This window comes from Cydia amplana, chromosome Z (genome assembly GCF_948474715.1).
Source record: "Cydia amplana chromosome Z, ilCydAmpl1.1, whole genome shotgun sequence".
NCBI lineage: Eukaryota > Metazoa > Arthropoda > Insecta > Lepidoptera > Tortricidae > Cydia > Cydia amplana.
This window is the reverse complement of record NC_086096.1, coordinates 34,095,898-34,118,756: the sequence shown is the minus strand read 5'-3', so window position 1 is coordinate 34,118,756 and position 22,859 is coordinate 34,095,898. Positions and strand designations below refer to the sequence as shown.

Below are 22,859 nucleotides of genomic sequence, written 5' to 3'. Positions count from 1 at the left end.
AACTGTAGACCTCTCATTAAATTTAAGAATCTGTAATTTAAGTATAGCCCGTAACAAGGCCCACTTTTCCCTTGTCACATCGCTTTCGGCTTCGTTATGTACACACCAAACGCGCGGATAACGAGCTCCGAGCACCCGAGGAAACAAACCGTACGCCTGCACGACACATAGCCCTATCTCTTTCTAAACCAGTAAAATAGAGAAAGACAGTAACACATGGCGTAAATTTTTACATCAATGTGTGGTGCTTGTGACTGTTTGCAATTGTACCCTCGTCCAAATGATACTTATTACGACACGTAGGTCTTTACCTCACATGAAATGATGCCATAGACTTCGTTTATTACATTCTTTTGATGTTTACTCCGATTCCCGAGCCCGGTTTATTATTCATATTGAATCAGACTCTTATTTTATGTGATATCTCTGAATTTATTTGTATTGTCAGCAGCGGTGTCAAACATAAATAATCGACTTCTTTCGTTATTGCCGAAAGTAATCCCAGCGTTTCCCTTAATAGATACCTTATCCGTTTTCCGAAACGCGCCTCTTAGGGCGCGTGTACACGGTGCCGCCTCCGCGCCGCCGCCGCGCCGCCGCCGCACGGGCTCGTGTACATAGCGCGAAGGTGCGGCGGCGCGGCGGCGGGCTTTACGCGTCTCGTGTATATAGCGCGAAGGTGCGGCGGCGGCGCGGCGGCAGCGCGGAGGTGGCACCGTGTACACGCGCCCTTACTCGAGTAGATTGCGTTGCGTCAAACCCTGGATCTGACGGAATGACTGGTTGACATCTCTTTGATCGAATCATTTCCCTTATCCACTGAACTATGACTATTTCTATAAATATTTATTGTAATGAAATTGGTATGAGACAATTAGACTTCCGAATAAAGAAGGGGGATACATGAGGAAATATTCACGAGAACATCGTTTTCTAAACGAGACACCTATCACTATTTTTATCTGATGATATTTTAATGAATTAGCTAGAAAAAATAACAGCTTTAGACCAAATACGGGGTATTCCACTACGGCAGCGCAAGTTATTAACCTTTTGGACGCCAATGACCGATATATCCGCACCGTAGGTTCAACGCCAAAGACCGATTAATCGGTCACAGACCACAGAGCAACATCGACCTACGTGCATATACATAAAGTTCAACTTCAGTTTTGACACTTCAATGATGTGGCGTCTGAGTGACAGCTTTTGTGTTTGACACGGCGTGGAAAAGGTTAAGGTAGCTGCCATACATTTATCACGTCCTCCCCGATAAACTAGACCCTTTTGTGGAATACCCCAAACCGCAGTTTCAAAAGATAGACTGTTGGAACGCGGCCACAGTATTTTACTCTGGTCGACGTTAATAATCCTACGTTTATGGTGGAAAAGTATCACTAGGTATTCCTCCATGCCACTTTAAGAACCTAAACGACACTACGCCGTTATCCATTACCATTACGTTTCGTCGAAAAGAGCTTATTATCTAAAATACGAGTCTAAAGGTGCGGTGCTAAATAATAAATAATCGCGAGTACTGTGCTGCACAAGTCTTGTTTGTTTACTTGCGTACTTATGGGTGTGGTAATAAGGCATAATTTAGAGCTCATTAATATAAACATTACCGGGTGTACGTCACTGTTAGGCAGGCAGATCGCGCATAGCCCTCGTTTGAATACCATCTTTCATTCAGCCTACCTATAAATGATTCTACAACCACCAACACGCACGGACGAAAACTTAGAGCAGAGCCCGTACCATGAGTCACTGACAGTGTCAATACTGACATTTACGCTATCGAGAATGTAATTTACTTTCTATACATCTCGTTTGCACTAATATGCGAGTACGAGCGAGATGTATAGAAAGTAAATTACGTTCTCGACGGCGTTTATGTCAGTGCCAAACGGATGGTAGCCGTACACGTACAGGTACAATACTACGAGATCACGCGTATAATTTTGGCGTGCGAAACGAATTAAAATTGAATTAAAAAAACAACGGGTTGCACTCCGGGAGTGCCGACAGAAGTGAAAACTCAATGACTAGTCCAAAATGTCTGCAACACTATGTATAATTGATCCATCCTCCTTTCTATTAAAACAGTGTTTTATTTCCGAAATTGCTGGTCGCTGGTTGCTGGTGAGCTTGTTTAAAATTCGAAATTCAAATTTGTAGCGTTGATTGTTTAAAGTTCGAATAGAAATTGTAAATTTACCTTGCGGGTGAATTTCAACAGGTCCAAAATTTACCTAATTTTGGTGGGATTTTATATTTTTGTAGTTTATGTCTAAATTATGTATCGATAATACGTAACTAGTCACAATCGATATTGTGTAGTAATGGCCTTTCATTATACATAGTAGTTTTAGAGATATTATCGACTACCGTAGGCTCAAAGGGCTTAACGGACAAAACGCGATTTTTCAGGAGAGCCAAAAAACAGTTTTTTTTTGAGAAAAAAATCATAACTTTTTTGTTTGTTTGAATAAACTGATGCCTGTATGTGGCTTATTCTTAACTTTTTGAGCTCTTTTAAACAGATTGCTTGAACTTATAATACAATGCTTATTTACGAAAATAGCATGTCCGTTACGCCAAAAAACACGACTGTTTTTAAGAAGGGCTTCCCTTACACATTATTAAATTATACAACGGGACTTAATCGCGTATCTAAGTTTTAAGAACTTACGCCTCTTTTTTATGGTTTATCTTATTCGAAAAAGGGCGTAATGTACAAAAAATTTAACTGTTTTAGTACCATTTGGCGTAAATCCAACAATTTTGTTGCAATATTGGCAACTTGAATTTAAGGAACACTATACTTTTAAGTACTATAATTTATACATTTTTTTGCCGGAAACTTATACAGACATGTATTCACTGTTAAGTTTTTTCCCCATTTTTGTTAATTTGGATACTTAAACTCGGAAAAGCTACTTTTCTTAGCCACAAAACCAATGTCTTTTTTTTTATTTGTCAGATCTCTTTTTTTTTCGTATAGGTCAGAATTTTTAAACTGATGACGAAACAACACTTCTCGTGATTACTCGTTCGTCAGATTCCGCTTTCGCCAGGATTTAGAACACGTCCGTCGGATTCCTCTTTCATCAGATCTCTTAATTTTTCCGTAAGTATATAATAGAAATGTAGTATACGCGATATTGTCCATTAAACGTTGTTTTAATTCATGAACTTACAAATTAAAAAAAATATGTTAAATTTGTACGGAACCCTAGGTTTTGTCCTCTGCGCAAACCACATGTATACATTAAGGCTATGCCTTCGACTTAAAATTGAAGAAAATAAATTTAAATATGGTAGTACAAAATAAGCGAAGATATAAGGACATAAAGATAACAAAGGCCCGAAACAACCTAATAAGATCGTGTTTGGCCCGGATATTTTCAGTTCTGAGTTGTCTGAAACGATTGAGTCGATTGTTTCGTATTTATGACATTTCATCTTAATTATTAATATTGTTGTACTTGGTAAACGATAAAAAACAAACTTTTTTATTATTTTGTAAAGATAGGTGACCTTTTATGTTCAATATTATAAGTACAATAAAGTATATTTTAAAATTCTGTTTTATTAGTCGTGGTTATCTCTATTATCACTAATCGGCTTAGGATCTTTATTTTTATTCTCCCAAATCCCAAAGCGGGAACTGATGAATTATGACGAAAGCAGAATCTGGCGAAAAGGTCTTTAGAGATTTTCCACATCGGTCATTCCTGACGAAACTAAACTGAAATTATAAATCTTTATTTTTCCCGTCCCAAAGAGAGCTGATGAATGATGACAAAAGCGGAATCTGGCGAAAAGGTCATTAGAGGTTTTCCACATCGGTCATTCCTGACGAAACTATATTGAAATTAGAAAAAAACTGCTTCTGACGAAAGAGGAAACTGACGGACATGATGTATATCGATTTTTCATAGGGCTTAACGGACAATTTTTTCAAGTTATCGAGACGTTATATACCATTCGATAGAGAAAAAAATACTGAGTGTAACTGCATTCATAACTCATTTTCGCCATTTTGTCCCTTACGCCCTTTGAGCCTACGGTAGTCGTTATGATTTTAAATTTACCTAGCAGACCTCGCATATAAATATATTTGGTCATGATATTTTGAGTTTTATTCACCAGTACTAGAGTTCACTTTTATTAGCGATTTCATCAAGATGTAGCTTTATTGAATTATGTCATTGAGTTTTTTTTTATTGATTTAAATGCCATCTAAATGAGTGGCCATCTAAACCTTACAGTCACGTGATCGCCTTACGGTCACGTGATCGCTTTACGCTGTCTCGAGTTTATCATTTTTTCCCCACCTAAAAAAGTGCCCAGCGCCGCTAAAGAAGTTTTCACTTCAAAAAACCTTTAAGAATTAAGACACAGTCACGCATTCTCATACTCATAGGGAAGTCTGAATTCATAAATAAACCGAGGCGCCTGGCCCCTGACGAGGGTTAGCGAAAAGCAAAAAGCATTGGGCAGGAAATGTCGATATTTATATACTATAGTCGCCATCTCCACACAGGTATATCTAGGTATACCTAAGACATATCTAGGTTTATAGCAGAGGTAGTTAATGTCCATCAGTGTAACACCGTCCATATATATACTGTTTACCTACTGAAAATTCGTACACTGAAATGAAGAATTGAAGAATAAAGGGAAAAATCCAATGATTATATGAAATATTCGGATTTGTGTATTAAGTATAGTCACATTACTATCCATCCTAATATCATAAATGCAAATGTGTGCCTATATCTGTCTGTCTATATGTCTGTTACCTGTTCTGATTTACCTAGTTGAAATTCGGTATAGTGATAATTTGAGTCCATTTTGATACCGGAAATCATCCCTTAAGAGGGTACCTATAAACTGGGGTGGAAGTAAGTTATCTAGGCGCTATGGTTGTCTCTTAAATAAGGAACTTTATATAAGGAATCAATAAAAACAGATTGGTCCAAAAATAAGCTAGGTTCCCTAATTACTAATTCTACGCAAAGTCGCGAGAGAAGGCCGTCTATAAGTATCACTCCAATTCAAAGATTAATTTTCAATGTACCGCCGACCTTATAGTTCATCGTTCCTGTTTAGTGGTAGGTATGTGTAGTATACAAAACTGTATATCAATGCGGCCTACTTCATACATACGCGTGTACTCGAACAGAGATATCACATATGCTTACCGAGCGAATGCAAGTACAATGCACTAGGAAACCAATGTAAGTGTGACCTTGAGATGACTAAGAACAAAGCTTAACTGGAGAGGTACTTATACTGGTTGATCTATGCGAGTTCGCGAAGCTATTGGAATAATCCCATGTACCATGCATGCTAAATGTCGTGCTGTTAACCATGCACCCCAGTAGGGTGGTATTCCACCTGTCCAACTTTGTCCAATGTGTATTTCCATCTCACATTTTGCTAGAGTGAGACGCACTGACATTGGACAAAGAAATTGGACAGGTGGAATACCTAAGCTGCGCTCTTTAATATTTCAGATCAACCACGCCTGCAGATAAACTGATTTGCCATACAATACAATGCAATAAGAGAAACAAATTTTCACGTTATGGCTAAACTGTTTTGTATTTTGCAAATGTGAGATCTTTAATAGTATGATATCGCTACAGTGAAGGTAAGGTCAGGTTGAAGAAATTGAATGGTTTGAGTTAAAAGTTTATTACTTAAGCTTCTATAATATTACAATTACAAGTATTAAAAGTAGTATTTAGGTACGCGGCGCCTTTCATATAATATGGACTGTCATGCTCATGTCAATTGATACGGAATCTATAGGTATCTGGTTTTAATTTTCTATCGACATCAGTTCGATTTTTTGGTACCTATTACTTACTGTGTTAGTACACCCTGAGAAACTAAGGATTTTATCATTACAAATTTATCAATTTATTTACGAATAAGGTTGCGTATGCGCTACTTACTAGTAATTGTTACATTAGCTTTTACGAGAATACACGTACGTTCAAAAGCTACGTGCACTGTTACAGTTAATTGCATTGGAGCAATAACATGCTATTGCAAGACATACGAAGCAACTACATAAAATAAGGACATTACGTCCTAGTTAAAACATAAGCAATTTTAAGAAAGTCTACCTCAAGCATGCAGGTAGGTTCCGGAGTCGGCGACCTGGTAGTAGTAGTGAGAGTCCGGCGTTGCCAGCTCGGCGGCGTAGTACAGCGTGTCTCCGTCCTGCACCGGCTGCAGCCGCGCCAGGCTCAGCGGCGACGCCTGCCCGTGCAGCGCCAGCTGCTCGAGCTTCTCCATCACCCCCGCCTGACACTCGTTCGCGTGCGAACGCATATGGAAATTCAAGTGACTCGTCTGCTTGAACCGCCGCCCGCAAACCGAACACTCGAACGGCTGAATGTTAGTATGCGTGCGCATATGCTGACGCAGATGTACGGATTGGGAGAAGCACTTGTGGCAAATAACGCATTTGAACGGCTTTATTTTAGTGTGGATGCGTAGATGCTGATCCAAGCCGGCCCGTTGGGTGAAAGCTTTCGGGCAGAAGGTGCAGGTGAATGGGCGGATGCCGCTGTGCATTCGCATGTGCTGCTGTAGGCCGCCTTGCTGCGTGAAGCGCTTCGCGCAGAGCGAACATTGGTGAGGCTTGACTTTAGCGTGAACGGAGCTGTTGTGCTCATCATAATCTAAACTGTCATGAAACGTCATATTGCATAGACGACATGAAAACGTCGCACGAGTTGGCGCCCTCAAACCTAGATAAAAGTCTTCGTCCAATCGTTTCTCGCATATTTGGCAGCGTAACGCGGCCTTTCGTCGCTTGGTGTGCTCTTCTCGGTAGTGGAGGGAGTATTGACAGCAGTTGAAGAACACCCGGTGACACTGCATGTCAGGCCGCAACGTCGACGGCAAGGTGCATGTGAAGGGACCCCTGTGCGGGGAAATAATTATGATAAGAGCACAGAAGACGATGGATGTTACTCATGTTACCAATACAACATACTCTTACCCTACATCAATAAATAAACTTGAAACCCCTAATGGAATCTACGAGTTCCGTAAGTTAAGTTACTCATGGAGCGTCGAAAAATAGGGTGTCCACTGACCCCACTGACAATCCAACCTCTAGACTGAGCCTAGGCCAATTCTTTCATGAAACCGATGCTGCCAAAAATACGGGGGTGCGGGGGGACGAGGTGAGCGAATCCCGTGCCGTGATTGGTCCGTTCAAAGACACGGACCAATCACGGCACGGGATTGACTCGAAGATGGAGTAACGCTACCGTATGTGTGGCAGAGGGGGTAGCGCGACTATGCTATGTCTAGAGGTTGGATTGTCTGTGACTGACCCCCTCTACCTTCGCTAAACACAAGATGCCTCCCCTCCCCATATCTTCCAGTGCTGGATAAAAGATAAGATAAAGATAAAAGATAAAAATCTTTATTGCAACTTTGAGTGGTTACATAGGATGGAACTCACCTCAAGTCGACAGTCTGTTTGACCGGCTTCATCCTCGCTCTTTTGACGACACCCTCGAGCCGGCGCCTCTTGTCATCGATGCTCACTCCCTCTACCTTCACTATGAGGTACGTGGTGTCTTCTGAGAATGTTCTGGTCGTTATGCCGTCTTTTTGGATTATTATTTCGCTTGGATCGTAAGGTTTTTTCAACGGATAGAACTTGTAGTCGTAACTGCTGATGCCACTGATACTCTAAAAGTGTAAATAGTCATTATTAACGTGACATTAGGTAAGAAAATAGTCCACATATAGGAACAAGAAACACGCATATATAGCAAAGAGAACTACGCACCCTTATTTATCGCGCGTTATTGTAAGAGCGTATAAGCGTATGTTGCAAACTTCTATACCTACGTTGACGCGCCCATAAGCTCATATTACCTATGTCTGAGACCGATACAAGCACTGAAATATCAAATAAGCTTGTATACGCTAAATGGAGAAAGCGTGTAAGCGCGAGGTATTAAAGAACTTATAGACACGGAGAGAAGTAAGAACGTTACCTCTAAAACACACACATTTTTTTATAAAATAAAACGTTTTTTTTTGTCATGTAGGTATACAAGATACACTTATGTTTATGTCCGTCAATTATTGCACATTTTTGCCTTATAACTATTACATACTTAATTACCTACTTAACTAATACAATTAGCAAATACAATTATCCCATAGGTAGGGACATCTTTTTTATAATATTAAACCTGATTTTAAGTTTAGTAATAATGATACTAGCCCCGATGGACTTTACGTTTGATATAAATGTTTTTTTTACATTGACAACGGGCGAAAATTGATCTAATTTTAAGTACTAGATGTACCTAATAACAAAGCTCTACTTGCTTGGCTATGCGCCTGGCCCGTGGCCGACTGGATCTCGGCGTCGCTGCCCGAGCAATGCCCGTCATGTTGCATGTTCTTGTGGTTTTGCAACGCGACAGCATTGTAGAAGGTCTTGTGGCATAACCTGCACACGAATTTGGCGCCTGAGTCGTCATCCCACGGCACCGGGTTCTGAATAGAATTTAAAAAAACATATGCTTAATATAGGCTACGACCTAGCGGTGAATGCCCCTAATGCACCGAATATACTGCCTTATTCGAACTTCAAGATATTCACAAGAGACGACACGTACTAGATCCATTCTAGAAACGTTATAGTTTAGATTTCAACTAGTTCTTTTTTGCAGCGCAATTCGAGCAACCAATGTCACTTTTACGTTAGATAGAGTTAGATGTGAATTGGATCTCTAAGCCATATCTTGTGGAAATCGTTCAAGAGTATCTCCAGAATCGCGCAAATGTCACATTTGACAGGTTAGATCTTAAATATATCGTTATCGTATCTTGGCGATGTCTAAAAGATATCTAACAGATGTCTATTTCAAAATCCGAATCGGGCCCATAGACATGTGGTTAAGATCGCAGTTTACCGCTGCCTAGAGGCAGTGTAGTAGTTGTAGAGGTTCTTTAGGAGTTATTTGTCCATCATTTGACATATTTTAACTGATAAATACAAAAATAATGAGGCTACAAGTGCATTTAATCGAGCTTACTTTACGGCAAACGAATGAAAAGAAAATTAGTCACTGCGTTAATTTATTACAATAAAATAAGTCGATATCGAAATAAGTAATGGATTAGAATACCTGCATAGAAGAGAAAATGCCATTGCCGTTTCCCGGTTCTTGCATGATATAAGATATACTCGTGCCGTCTACGTTCATGCTGTAAGGTAAATATATAATTAAGTTCTTAATAACATTCGACTGGATATAGGTACCTTAATCTAGACACGCGGTAGCATGTCCAGCCAAGTTCATATAGAAATATACAAACCTATCGACCATGGTTACTTTTTGAGAATCAAAACTTAAATACTCATACGTGTAAATATAAAATCACATAACGTAATAGACAAATGTCACATAAATTTGACCAAATTTTTTTGACATTTATGACGGAAAACCTTTGACGGAGCGGACGGGGGATACTAATAATTTATACAAGTAATAATTACACAAATAATTAGTTTCTTTGCTTGGATCCCTTAGACAGGTACGGATTAATATTTTTACTGGAAAATTGCCTTAAACAATAAGTTTTGCACGTGTAAGCCGTGACTTATCGCCGTTGTCGTTTTTGATCGAAGAGGAGATTGTGAGGGACCACAGACTATTATAACGAATACCTATGGAATACCTACTTTGTTTTTTTTACACTGAGTTTAAGGAGACAAAAAACTGTTATATTCAGCCATTAATCTGTTTCACAACCTACATGCTGCTACAGAATAAATAATAGTACTATATAAGTACAGAAAACTCACTTTCTAACAAAACGCGTCTATTACGATCAGCACAGCTCTTTTCTACTGACGGAAATGGCATGACAGATTATAATATAAATATCAATATAATATAATATAAAAAGGCGCGAAATTTAAATTTTCTATGGGACGATATCCCTTCGCGCCTACATTTTTCAAATTGCCGCCTTTTTCTACTGTCAAGATCTGGTTGACCAAGTTTATTAAATATAATATATTACGCGAAATTCTGCGTAGGGGGCGCCATCAATTATATACCTCAAAATCATCGCGTTTCACATTTATTTTAAATTGTATTCTTAATGACCTGCTACAGTAGCACGGTCGCATTTTTATCGTTTATCACCATGCCTGTCACGTTCTAACAAGTATGTACGTGCGAAAGTGACGGGCATAGTGATAGTCGATAAAAATGGAACAGTGCTGAGCCCCAGATACAAGTAATTTGGCCAATAGGCCCGTGACAATAGTGTGTTTTTCTACTCCAGCACTTAAATGTGTCAATTAAATGACTGACAGTGATATCTAAAGCAATGTCATTTGAATGCTTTGTCTATAGGCTCATAAGATGACTGCTAGCAGTCATCTTATGAGTATAATACAACTGCTTTATTTTTTTTAAAGATACAAGTTCCGATCATCTTGATTGAAAGAGGTATGTTTTCATTTACAATAATAACTCTTTTTTTTTTAAATAATAACTCTTTTTTTTTTAAATAATAACTCAATTTTTTTTAAATAATAACTCTTTTTTTTAATAATAACTTTTTTTTTAATAATAACTTTTTTTTTTTTTTTTGCTGCAGCTGTCATAGAAAAAGTAATGTATGCAACAGCTCATAATTGGTTCTTAAAATTCTCGGGTCTTTTTTTACAAAACTCGACTACGTCTCGTTTTGTAACTTCGACCCTTGAATTTTAAGAACCCTTATTATATCACTGTTGCATAAACTACTATTATGCACTTGAATTAAGTTTCTATGAAATAATAAATATTATATTATTATAGGCATAACAGTCATGAAAATTCCTGACTCAAGTTTCTTTGTAAAGTAATAAGTAGTATAGCAGCTGACGAATCATAATTATTCTCTGAACGGGCTTTCATTTGCCCAATTAAATAAGACTCGGTCTAACGAAGCCCCGTCTAATGAATGCAACGCGCCACGAATCTTGCCTCGTCTTCTTTCCAGTTTCTATGCGAATAAATAATGTGACACTCACATTCCGTAAGTACTGGAATTAAGGTTAGAAATTCTATAAGTGCGACATAAAATATAGTTTATTAAAGGACTGTCTCATTTCAAACATAGACAGAGACTGACAAATTGGTTTGACGAACTATAGTAGAAAATAACTTTAAAAAATCCGTACTAAATTGTTGCCATGTTAAAGCATTTTACGTCAAAAATGTGACAGTTACGTAGAAAGTGGCGCCCTCGTTTATTTTCTATTATTTTATTTCGCACATGCATAATAGATGGTCAAGCAAATCTTGTCAGCAGAAAAATTGAAAAATGTAGGCGCGCTAAAGCTGGTCAACCAAATCTTGTCAGTCAGTAAAAAAAGGCGCGAAATTCAAATTTTCTATGGGACGATATCCCTTCGCGCCTACATTTTTCAAATTTGCCGCCTTTTTCTACTGACAAGATCTACTTGACCATCTTTATATTTATATTATATACTCTGTCAAGCCATTTCCGTCAGTAGAAAAAAGCGGCAAATTTAAAAAAGTAGGCGCGAAGAGTAATCTTCCCATAGAAAATTTTAATATCGCGCCTTTTTCTACTGACAAAGTTGTTTGACCGGCTATAAAACGATAAGTAGGATTCCTATCTGAGGGCCAATAACGTCCAGCTGGACGGTGACGATTGATCAAAACTATCCTATCTCCTTCCCCGGACCACAAACTATATACGCTATATAGCGGTGCGCCTCTTTACTTAGCCGCTGGCGGGGCAGCGCTAACAGTATCATGATAGCGTTGTTGGATAGGTGGGACTCCCCTCTGCTGCAGCAGTGGACAAAACTCCACACTGTAGTAAATAAGTAGTTAAGTACTTAGGTTAAGATTACATTGTAATTATTCTACTAACACTATTTTATAAGTTAATTTTAAATGTAACTAACAACTATGGATTTATGTCCGAAATAAAATGATTTTATTTATTATTATTATTTATACATATCTCCATACCTACCAAATTTTAAGCGTGACTTGAAGAGATAACAGACCAAAGCTCTACGACCTTTTGTTACAGTACTATAGCCACTAATAGTTACTATGTTTTGAATCTCCAGAGAATTTCTTATTGGAACGAAGGTTGTAAAATGAGATGTCTGCGGTGACAATAGCTGAATGGGGGCTATTACTGACACGCTCCCAAACAATTCCTCGCCGGGTCAGCTTTGTTCTAGATATTTCCACTTGAGTTGTACTTTGCGTCTGCAACATACGATTTACTCAATTTGTTTTATCAGTTAAGACAAAATAATCGAGTTAAAAAACAGTGACACAGAATAAATAGGTAATAGTACTAAGTCATGGTCTAATAAAACATGGTCTTCTCTTCCCAGAGTGTCACTTGCCTACGTCACAATAACATTGCCACTTTATTTCAACATAACATGTTACATGGGTACATTATATCTATGGTTAATAAGTTAAAATATTTCTTTATAATTTTATATTTTTCATTTATTTGTATTTTATCTTAAATTTTACAATAACACGTCATTTTTAATTATTCGTTAGCAATATCTTCCGATTCACGAAAGAAATTTCAGACGTCCGGGTAATTCTGTTTACACTACTGGCAACACAGGATAGCGCTGTCACAGTTGACAATCCGCCATTTTGTCCCTGACCGTCATCCTTGTCGAACGCGTGTTAATTGTTATTTCCTTCTCGCTCAGTGTCAGCAGTCGCAGTGTTTTCCAAACTTTTCACGTCGTAAGCTTGGTAATTAATGTTTTGTTACGAAAATGGTTGGCTGTTCTATTCGGAACTGTAAGAGTAGGGGTGAAAAGGGCAGTATAGATTTGTTTTATTTTACTATGTTTCTACATGAATAACTTAAAATTAATGCCGTTAAAATAATTTTCACCGTTGGTTAAAATTCTCCCACATTTTAAAGTTTGAGAACCTGTAAACAGCATGATGACGTAGGCAAGTGACAGTTAGGTCATTCGCGAATCTCGGAAGAGAGTGCCAGGCGGAGTATATTATTATACCATGGTACTAAGTACAGAAGACTCACTTGACACTAGCAGACACTAACAAAACGCGTCTGTTACGATCAGCACAGATATGGCCGCTAGGTGGCGACAGCGCCACGCGCGGCTTATGGTTGGCTTTTGGGGAAAACCACAGGTAGCTAAAAGTACATCCGTACATCCGTACAAGCCTAACCTGGTTCGCTTGCCAGCCAAATCGCCCCGCGAAAAGTACCAAACATAAAATCCGGCCCGTGAAAAGAAAGCGAAGGCATGAATGGCTGTGGTGGCCCTCGTGGCTTCATGTCAAAAAGTTTGGAGACCTTGCTAGATATATTATATAAAAACCATCGGTTAAAGTAGGTATCCCTAAGTTCTTAACTTAACAGTGCACATATTATTGACACAAACAGCCTCTCATTATACACGCAAATACCATTACCACCTCCTTTCGAACGGAGTTTTAAAACAGATTGAACAAAATGTTACTTTATTCGCCGTTTAATAACTCTGACAGAATAGATAGGTAAGTAATACATAACATACCGAATTATCGCTAAAACTACTGAAAGTGAACTGTGAGAACCTCTTCCTACTGGAATTTTGAAGTCGGTTAAAAATTAGGGATGGTCTCCTAAAACCATTTTGACGTACCTACGAGTAATAGCAGGGGGTCTAGTAACTGCTCTCGGTGGCCCATTTAATAATCCGCCCTACCTATAAGTATTACTTACTTTGCTTGTCAGATTTTATCTACACGTTCCTGTTGAGCTTATTCGAGAGTTTATATTTTGTGACAAAATTAAATTAATTTGCCTGGTGGTGATTGGGGTTTGACTGTTTATTTAGGTACATTTTTACACCTACCGAGTTTTTAATTTAGATTCTAAAATATACATTACGTAAACTGAGTAATTTTTGAACGTTTTGAACAAAAATACCACCAATATTTGTCACTTCAACTTCCTGTCCGTATTTTTGTCTAAGTACCTATACCTACACCTACCGGGTTTCCATTTCAATTTCTAAGTTATTTATTTATAGAGCCTGTGCGGAAAGAGAAGAGTCGTGGAATGTATGGGGCCCAATACATTCCACAACTCTTCTCTTCCCGCACAGACTCTACCAATTCGATTTTAGTTATTAGATCTGTTTCCAATATGATACTGATCAAAGAGAATATAACCACTACTTGACCACTACGCATAGTATGGATCCTAATATATATGCCACTACGTTATATATTGGTTATATACCGATCGGTCAGTGTCATAACAAAAGTGACGTTTTTGGTTGAAGAAATAAATGTAACATGATACGTTCGAATTGGCCTGTAGGTACTTTGTCACTGCCAAGTTGGTGCAGACAACCTAGACAAAACCTAGACGGACTCCAGAGACTTCTCGAAAAAAGCAGCCGTTGAAACACTGTAAAAACTACACAAGTACCTACATCAGCAATCGCGATTGAAATGAAGTCCTCTTCGATTTGTTTTTCTTCATTTTTGGTGAGCGAGACGTACTTATTTCTTTGAAATCCGTGTTATTTGAATGTTTGTTCTTAAAGGTTTTTTAAAGGTAAAGATAAAAGTTTGAAGCAAAAGCACTTCGGAAATGTGTAAGATTAACTTACTTAAGAGACTGATGGGTGATTTCAACCCGTAACACAAAACTGTGTTGGGGCAGGCGCTAGAGCTAGCTCGTAGACTGGAGATTCTTGTATTAAAACTATTTTTGGAAAGTAAATCATTTCATATTTACTGGAAAAAATGACAATACTTGTATCTTTAAAATTTTACAAGTGTGAAAATTTCTTGTCAATTCTATTATTTTTGATAATATAACGTCTTCCCGGTGGGCAGCCGTGTATACCATATATTAGAATTGTGCGATCAAATCGAAATAAAATCATAATTCATAAATCATAACAAGGTGTCTAGGTTTTTAAAGTGAAAACTTCTTTAGCGGCGCTGGGCACTTTTTGAGGTGGGGAAAAAATGATAAACTCGAGACAGCGTAAGGCGATCACGTGACCGTAAGGCGGGCCGGCGACCGTAAGGCGACCACGTGACCGTGAGGCGATCCCGTGACCGTAAGGTTTAGATGGCCACTAGATGGCATTTAAATCAATAAAGAAAAACTCAATGACATTACATGAAAAAGGTTCTAATCTTGTACGGGCTGAAATACGAGGATCTCACAGTTACATTCTAACTTTATATCACTCAAATATAATTCAATAAAGCTACATCTTGATGAAATCGCTAATAAAAGTGAACTCTAGTACTGGTGAATAAAACTCAAAATATCAGGACCATATATTTAGATGCGAGGTCTGCAAGGTAACTTTACAATTTCTATTCGAATTTTAAACAACTAACGCTACAAATTTGAATTTCGAATTTTAAACAAGCTCACTGGCCAGCAAATTCGGAACTAAAGTTTTTCAATAGAAAGGAGGATGGGTCAATTATACATAGTGCTGCAGACATTTTGGACTAGTCATTGAGTTTTCACTTCTGTCGGCACTCACGGAGTGCAACCCGTTGGTTTTTTTTCCTAGGCCTGGGCAAGTGAGGGTCACTAAGTATCTCCTCTCTGACCTATCTCCCAGATGACATCTTGCTGGAAAGTAAAAAACATTAACATATATCTAGCCACAACGCGATTGTTTGATGAGTTCGCATCACACGCGCGATGGTCGCAACTAATTGCGTCAGACTACACGATTGGCTCGATTTCGTGACCGCTGAACTAGCACCATTCTTAGTGCCCGTAAGGCCCGTCTTTAGATTATGTCAATGGTAAAAAAGCAACCATTACATTCATTACGTCCCCCAGGGCGCAGGATCGTGAACGTGATTGGTTCTTCTGACGTTAAGGCGAAATCCTCTTAGACTGATATTTCAATCAAAGTATTGGTGGTGAGATTTCATTATTTAATACAGTATTACATATTAATAAGCCGTGCCCATATGTTTAAAGCTTATGCAATTTGATTAATTTGGTATTTAACACGTTCACACGTTAACCTTTACCTAAAATGTAGTGCGTTACGAGGCCTAATTCGCCCCGTAGTGGTTTACACCGTGATGCGTTACGGGTATAAAAGTGCCCCGTACTCCCAAGTCTGTTAAAACGGCTATAAAGTCCTGAAATATTATATTGTATAATTTATTTTTTGACAAGTTTAAAGACTATGAAATTACCTACGTCGAGTTCGCTTCGCATGTAGACACGATAAAAACGCATGAAAATATATACATATGAAATCACGGGGTTATTTTCACCCCGTATCGCACTAAAATTGAAAACCTACGGGGATTATCAAACCCCGTAATGCACATACCTTAGTTATGTCGATAAATCAATAGTGATGGGAAATAAAACAAACGATATTTTATTGTTTACTATATCAATAATTAGATATAGTTTTTCAGGTTGAAACCTAAAGTTTTAATAATAAAAACGTTACTTTCCGACACAACATGTCTGGAACTGATTGGTGTCATAATTGACTTCTGAGCAGCAGTTAACAATACGTAACATTCAGTGATATGATAACGTCGTGAAGTATATTAGTTGTTTTAAACTATAACAATTGTTAACTACATTGTTTTTGCAATGAGACCATTCTAGCATGCCTCTCGAACGCATTATTTTTAATTTGCCGATAAATACTCTTGCAATGATGACTGCACTAGTGAATCTGTGGCCATAACCCCGTACGGGCCAGCTAAATTCTATACGGGGTTCACTGGAAACCGTATCGCACTAGAATGCAATTTTTGTTCCCTGGTCGGTACGGGGTTCCTGAGACCTCGTATATTTTGAATATACCATTTGGTTATACTTTTGACAAGAAACTCAAAACTATATTTGTCTTTATCGTAGTCATAAAAATAACCAAGAACAGCTTCCGCACCAGCGAGTAAGCCACGATTTTTATCCTCCGCACTGAATGATGACATCGAACGGGGTTAAAAAGCCCCCGTAACGCAGTGAACGTGTTAATCAAATTATTTGTAGGTATGTGAGTCTCATTTCATTAATCTTACACATATGGGGCATTATCTATGAAAACCTTATTGTCGATGTCGCTTACGGGGTTCCCCTCATCTGGCATAATATTGTTTGTCAGAAATACATTTGGCATAATATTGTTTGTCAGAAATACATTTCGCATAACATGTATTGCAGAAACACTTTTAGTCGAATGATAATTTTGCATAACTATTACTTGGCATTACTATTTACTACGCATACAATACATTTTGCAGCATATCATTAAGCAGAAGATTACTGTTGCCGACTTTCATTTAGCATAATTTTATATACCATAACCATCCTGCAGCATACTCTTATTATGGCATAATGATTTTTTCTGCTAGCAGAAAAGTGGGTTAAATCATGTAAGAACTGCGACCCCAACAAAATTGGACGTGTGCCAGAAAAGAAGATTAGGTTATGTTAGAATTGCGACCTCCTACAAAAACGAATGGCTATCAGAAAAATAGGTTAGGTTAGGTTAGAGCTGCGACCTCCTACAAAACGAATGGCTGTCAGAAAAATAAGTTAAGTTAGGTTAGAGCTGCGACCTCTTACAAAAACGAACGGCTGTCAGAAAAATAGTTTAGGTTAGAGCTGCGACCTCCTACAAAAACGAACGGCTACCAGAAAAGTAAGATCAACTGCCATAAAAACAGATTATGTTAGAGCATACTAGGTACCTACTGCAGCACATTGACTTACTTGACTTGACTTATTGTCCTATGTCCCCTAGATGGGGCAGAGGGCCTCCACAGTGCGCCGCCATCTGGATCGGTCTTGAGCTTCGTGCTTGACTTCGCTCCAAGTCTTCCCAATAGCCTCTGCCTCTGCAATAATAGTCCGGCACCAGGTCTGCGTTGGACGGCAACGTTGCCTCTTTCCTTGGGGATTCCAGTCTAGGGCTTGCTCGGTATGTGGTCAGGATCCCTTCGGAGTGTGTGCCCAATCCAACTCCATTTCCGGCGCTTGATCTGCTGATTGATCGGAGTCTCATTGCAGCATCTCCACAGGTTGGCATTAGAAATTTTCTCGGGCCAGTATATACCGAGAATGCGGCGGAGGCAGCGGTTAATGCAGACTTGTAGCTGGCGCGAGATACATTTTGTGACCTTCCACGTCTCGCAGCACATTGGTAAGTAAATTAAAACCATTTATAACATCACCTTTAATTAAACTTGATAGCTTCATGCCACCAAAATAGTATGCAATATGTATGCAATACATTGATCTGCGCAATCAATATTCGTTTAAAATACTATTATGATCATCAACAGTATACCAAAATATGGTTCTGGATTATAAAACTCTGCGAAGTGATTGTATGCTAAATGATAATATGCGAAAGGTAATTCTGCCAAACGACATTTCTGCCAAGTAACATTATGCAATACAAATATATGTCAAAAAACTTTCTGCAACACATTAGTAACTCCGCTTACGCCGCGCAGCGTCGCGCGGCATTGTACTCGTATTTATATCGGAGCATCGTTAATAATGGCATAAGCGCCATCGACAATAAGGTCCCTTTTCATAGATAACGTCACATATAATGTTAGTAAATACATTTTCAGAAAACGACAAACCGTGTTATTTCTTGAATTGTAGTTAAAACATCCAAGTCAAATTTTACCTTCTTAAGGGTCTCCCTGAACCAATTTCCGCTTAAGGTGCAACTTGACGGATAGTGACCCTTGTCACGACCAATCTTTGTATCCAGGGTTGGGCAGTATTTCAATTACATGTATTTGAAATACGTATTTGAAATACAAATTAGTATTTTGTATTTGTATTTCAAATACTACCTCAAAAGTATTTTGTATTTGGTATTTCAAATACTGCACTCACATGTATTTAGTATTTTGTATTTCAAATACTTCAAGCTTCAAAATACATTTCTATAAATACATTTTATTAAATTCTATAATCCTAAAATGTCTAATCTCTCGCACAAGCTGTGAGCCGACCGCGAACCTCCGATCCAGCCGAGATACAATTTTCATTGGCTGGATACTGGATCTATATTAGGTCAACTTCTGCGTGGAACTTTTCGTTTAAATCTAGGGGATAGGGTCATTGCAGTAGTTTCCGTCCATGCACTAGTTTTCGACGACTTGACGGATTATCAAATATATATTTCATTTTTAATTTACTACTTTTTCCGAAATCTTCATCTTCCTCGCGTTGTCCCGGCATTTTGCCACGGCTCATGGGAGCCTGGGGTCCGCTTGGAAACTAATCCCAGTAATTGGCGTTGGCACTAGTTTTTTCGATAGCGACTGCCATCTGACCTTCCAACCCAGAGGGTAAACTAGGGCCGTAATTGGAATTAGTCCGGTTTCCTCACGATGTTTTCCTTCACCGAAAAGCGACTGGTAAACATCAAATGATATTTCGTACATAGTTCCGAAAAACTCATTGGTTCGAGCCGGGGTTCGAACTCGCGACCTCCGGATTGCAAGTCGCACGCTCTTACCGCTAGGCCACCAGCGCTTCCTTTTTGCGAAATATCATTGTGATATGTAGACAGATATATTGCTTAGACGCCTTAGACATAAGGATTGAAATCAGTCCAAATTTGTGCAGGAATGTAGGTATATATTCAAATTTCGTCAAGTGGACGTAAACTAGAGCTGGACGAAAACTAGCGCAATGACCTTATAAGTTTATATGAAAGGATATTCGTTAACGTTAAAACTAAATGCTAAACAAAAAAATAAATAAAGGTATATTTTGTAATTAAAATACATTATTTTAAACACTGTAATTTGTATTTTGTATTTCAAATACCCGTCACCAAAGTAGTTTGTATTTTGTATTTCAAATACTTTTAAAAATGTATTTTGTAATTTGTATTTCAAATACGTGGAAGCCAGTATTTTGCCCAACCCTGTTTGTATCGCCCGGATCTATTCATAGTACATTACGTAACAATTTACCTTTGTGATCTGGTTCTGTGTTCCCGTTGCTTTGAAATGAATGAGACTTTTGCTCGATATTCGCGTAACATAGATAAAATATGACCTTGACGCGTGAACCTTTTCTTCACAGACTCTTTTTAACACTATTGGCGTTAAAATATTGAAAAAGACTAAGCATTTTCTAAAAATTATTTTACACATCTATATATATAAATGCAAGTGTCCTGACTGACTGATTGACTGACTGATTCATCAACGCAGAGCCGAAACTACAAAAGCTAGAAAGTTGAAATTTGCACACTAGGTTGCATTTGTAAAGTGTACAAGAGATAAGAAGCGATTTTGAAAAATTCAACCCCTAAGGGGGTTAAAAAGGGGATGAAAGGTTGTATGGGGTTCAAGTTTTAGTTTAAGCTAGGAATTTGAAACTTTGTGAAAATGTATTATATTAAAAAACAAGAAAACTAATTTCAGCGTTTTCGAAAATTCATCCCCCAAGGTGGTGAAAAAGGGGTTGAAAGTTTGTATGGAGATCAAATATTTTTGTGAGTGTGGGACGTGAAACTTTGTATATGGGTATGTTATTATAAGACAGTAAAAGTAATTTCAGCGTTTTTGAAAATTCATCCCCTAACAGGGTTAAAAAGGGGTTGAAAGCTTGAATCCATTACAAATGCTTTGAAACTTCTTAGAAAGGTATAATAGCCGATTACAAAAAACAGTAATTGCGACGTTTTAGGAAATTCAACCCCTAAGGGGGTAAAAAAGGGGATGAAACTTTGTCTTGGGGTGCAAATTTTATTTTAAGCTAGGACCTTGAAACTTTGCAAAAAGGTATTAAATTAAAAAACGAGAAAACTAATTTCAGCGTTTTTATAAATTCATCCCCCGAGGTGGTGAAAAAGGGTTGAAAATTTGTACGGAGATCAAATATTATTGAGAGTGCGGGACTTCAATCTTTGTATAAAGCCATATTAATAGATCTCAAGAAAAGTAATTTCAGCGTTTTTAAAAATTCATCCCTTAAAAGGGTTAAAAAGGGGATGAAAGGTTGTATGGGGTTCAAGATTTATTTTAAGCTAGGAATTTGAAACTTTGTAAAAATGTATTAAATTAAAAAATAAGGAAATTAAATTCAGCGTTTTCGAAAATTCATCCCCCAAGGTGGTAAAAAAAGGGTTGAAAGTTTGTATGGAGATTAAATATTTTTGTGAGTGTGGGACTTGAAACTTTGTATATGGGTATATTATTATAAGACAAGAAAAGTAATTTCAGTGTTTTTAAAAATTCATCCTCTAACAGGGTTAAAAAGAGGTTGAAAGTTTGAATCCATTACAAACGCTTTGAAACTTTTTAGAAAGGCATAATAGCCGATTGCAAAAAAAAGGAATTGCGACGTTTTAGGAAATTCAACTCCTAAGGGGGTAAAAAAGGGGATGAGACTTTGTCTTTGGGTGCAAATTTTATTTTAAGCTAGGACCTTGAAACTTCGCAAAAAGGTATGAAATTAAAAAACAACAAAACTTATTTCAGTGTTTTTAAAAATTCATCCCCCGAGGTGGTGAAAAAGGGGTTGAAAGTTTGTACGGAGATCAAATATTTTTTAGAGTGCGGGACTTCAATCTTTGTATAAAGCCATATTATTAGATCTCAAGAAAAGTAATTTCAGCGTTTCCAAAAATTCATCCCTTAAAAGGGTTAAAAGGGGGTTGAAAGATTGTATGGGGTTCAAGTTTTAGTTTAAGCTAGGAATTTTAAACTTTGTGAAAATGTATTATATTAAAAAACAAGAAAACTAATTTCAGCGTTTTCGAAAATTCATCCCCCAAGGTGGTGAAAAAGGGGTTGAAAGTTTGTATGGAGATCAAATATTTTTGTGAGTGTGGGACTTGAAACTTTGTATATGGGTATATTATTATAAGACAGGAAAAGTAATTTCAGCGTTTTTGAAAATTCATCCCCTAACAGGGTTAAAAAGGGGTTGAAAGTTTGAATCCATTACAAATGCTTTGAAACTTTTTAGAAAGGCATAATAGCCGATTGCAAAAAAAAGGAATTGCGACGTTTTAGGAAATTCAACCCCTAAGGGGGTAAAAAAGGGGATGAAAATCTGTCTTGGGGTGCACATTTTATTTTAAGCTAGGACCTTGAAACTTCGTAAAAAGGTATGAAATTAAAAAACAACAAATAATTTCAGTGTTTTTAAAAATTCATCCCCCGAGGTGGTGAAAAAGGGGTTGAAAGTTTGTACGGAGATCAAATATTTTTTAGAGTGCGGGACTTGAATCTTTGTATAAAGCCATATTATTAGATCTCAAGAAAAGTTATTTCAGCGTTTACAAAAATTCATCCCTTATAAGGGTTAAAAAGGGGTTGAAAGATTGTATAGGGTTTAAATTTTTTTAAGCTACGAATTTGTAACTTCGTAAAAAGTTATTTCATTAAAAGAGAAGTTTTTAAAAATTCATCCCCTGTAAGGATCCAAAAGGGGTTGAAAGTCTGTATAGGGTTCAAATTTTATTTAAAGCTAGGAACTTGAAACTTCGTAAAAAGGTATTTTATTAAAAAACAAAAAACCCTATTCAGCGATTTTAAAAATTCATCCCCCGAGGAGGTGAAAAGGGGTTGAAAGTTTGTATGGAGATCAAATATTTTTGAGAGTGCGGGACTTAAATCTTTGTATAAAGCCATATTATTAGAACACAAGAAAACTAATTTCAGCGTTTTTAAAAATTCATCCCATAACAGGGTTAAAAAGGGGTAGAAAGATTGTATAGGTTATAATTTTATTTAAAGCTAGGAACTTGA

At 37.6% G+C, this 22,859-nt stretch overlaps 2 protein-coding genes across 4 annotated transcripts in view; one reads left to right on the top strand and one right to left on the bottom strand.

Annotated features, from left to right (window-relative positions):
• Positions 1–22,859, top strand: part of LOC134661211 (GTPase-activating Rap/Ran-GAP domain-like protein 3) — a 150,137-nt gene that overhangs the window by 61,179 nt on the left and 66,099 nt on the right. The window lies entirely within an intron of this gene.
• LOC134661660 (zinc finger protein Xfin-like) lies at positions 6,086–8,454 on the bottom strand. The gene is made up of 3 exons (XM_063517811.1): positions 8,383–8,454; positions 7,499–7,731; positions 6,086–6,949 (listed from the first exon to the last, which is right to left on the bottom strand). Exons 1-3 carry the CDS (start codon positions 8,452–8,454, stop codon positions 6,145–6,147), a joined length of 1,110 nt encoding a protein of 369 aa, XP_063373881.1. The 3' UTR covers positions 6,086–6,144.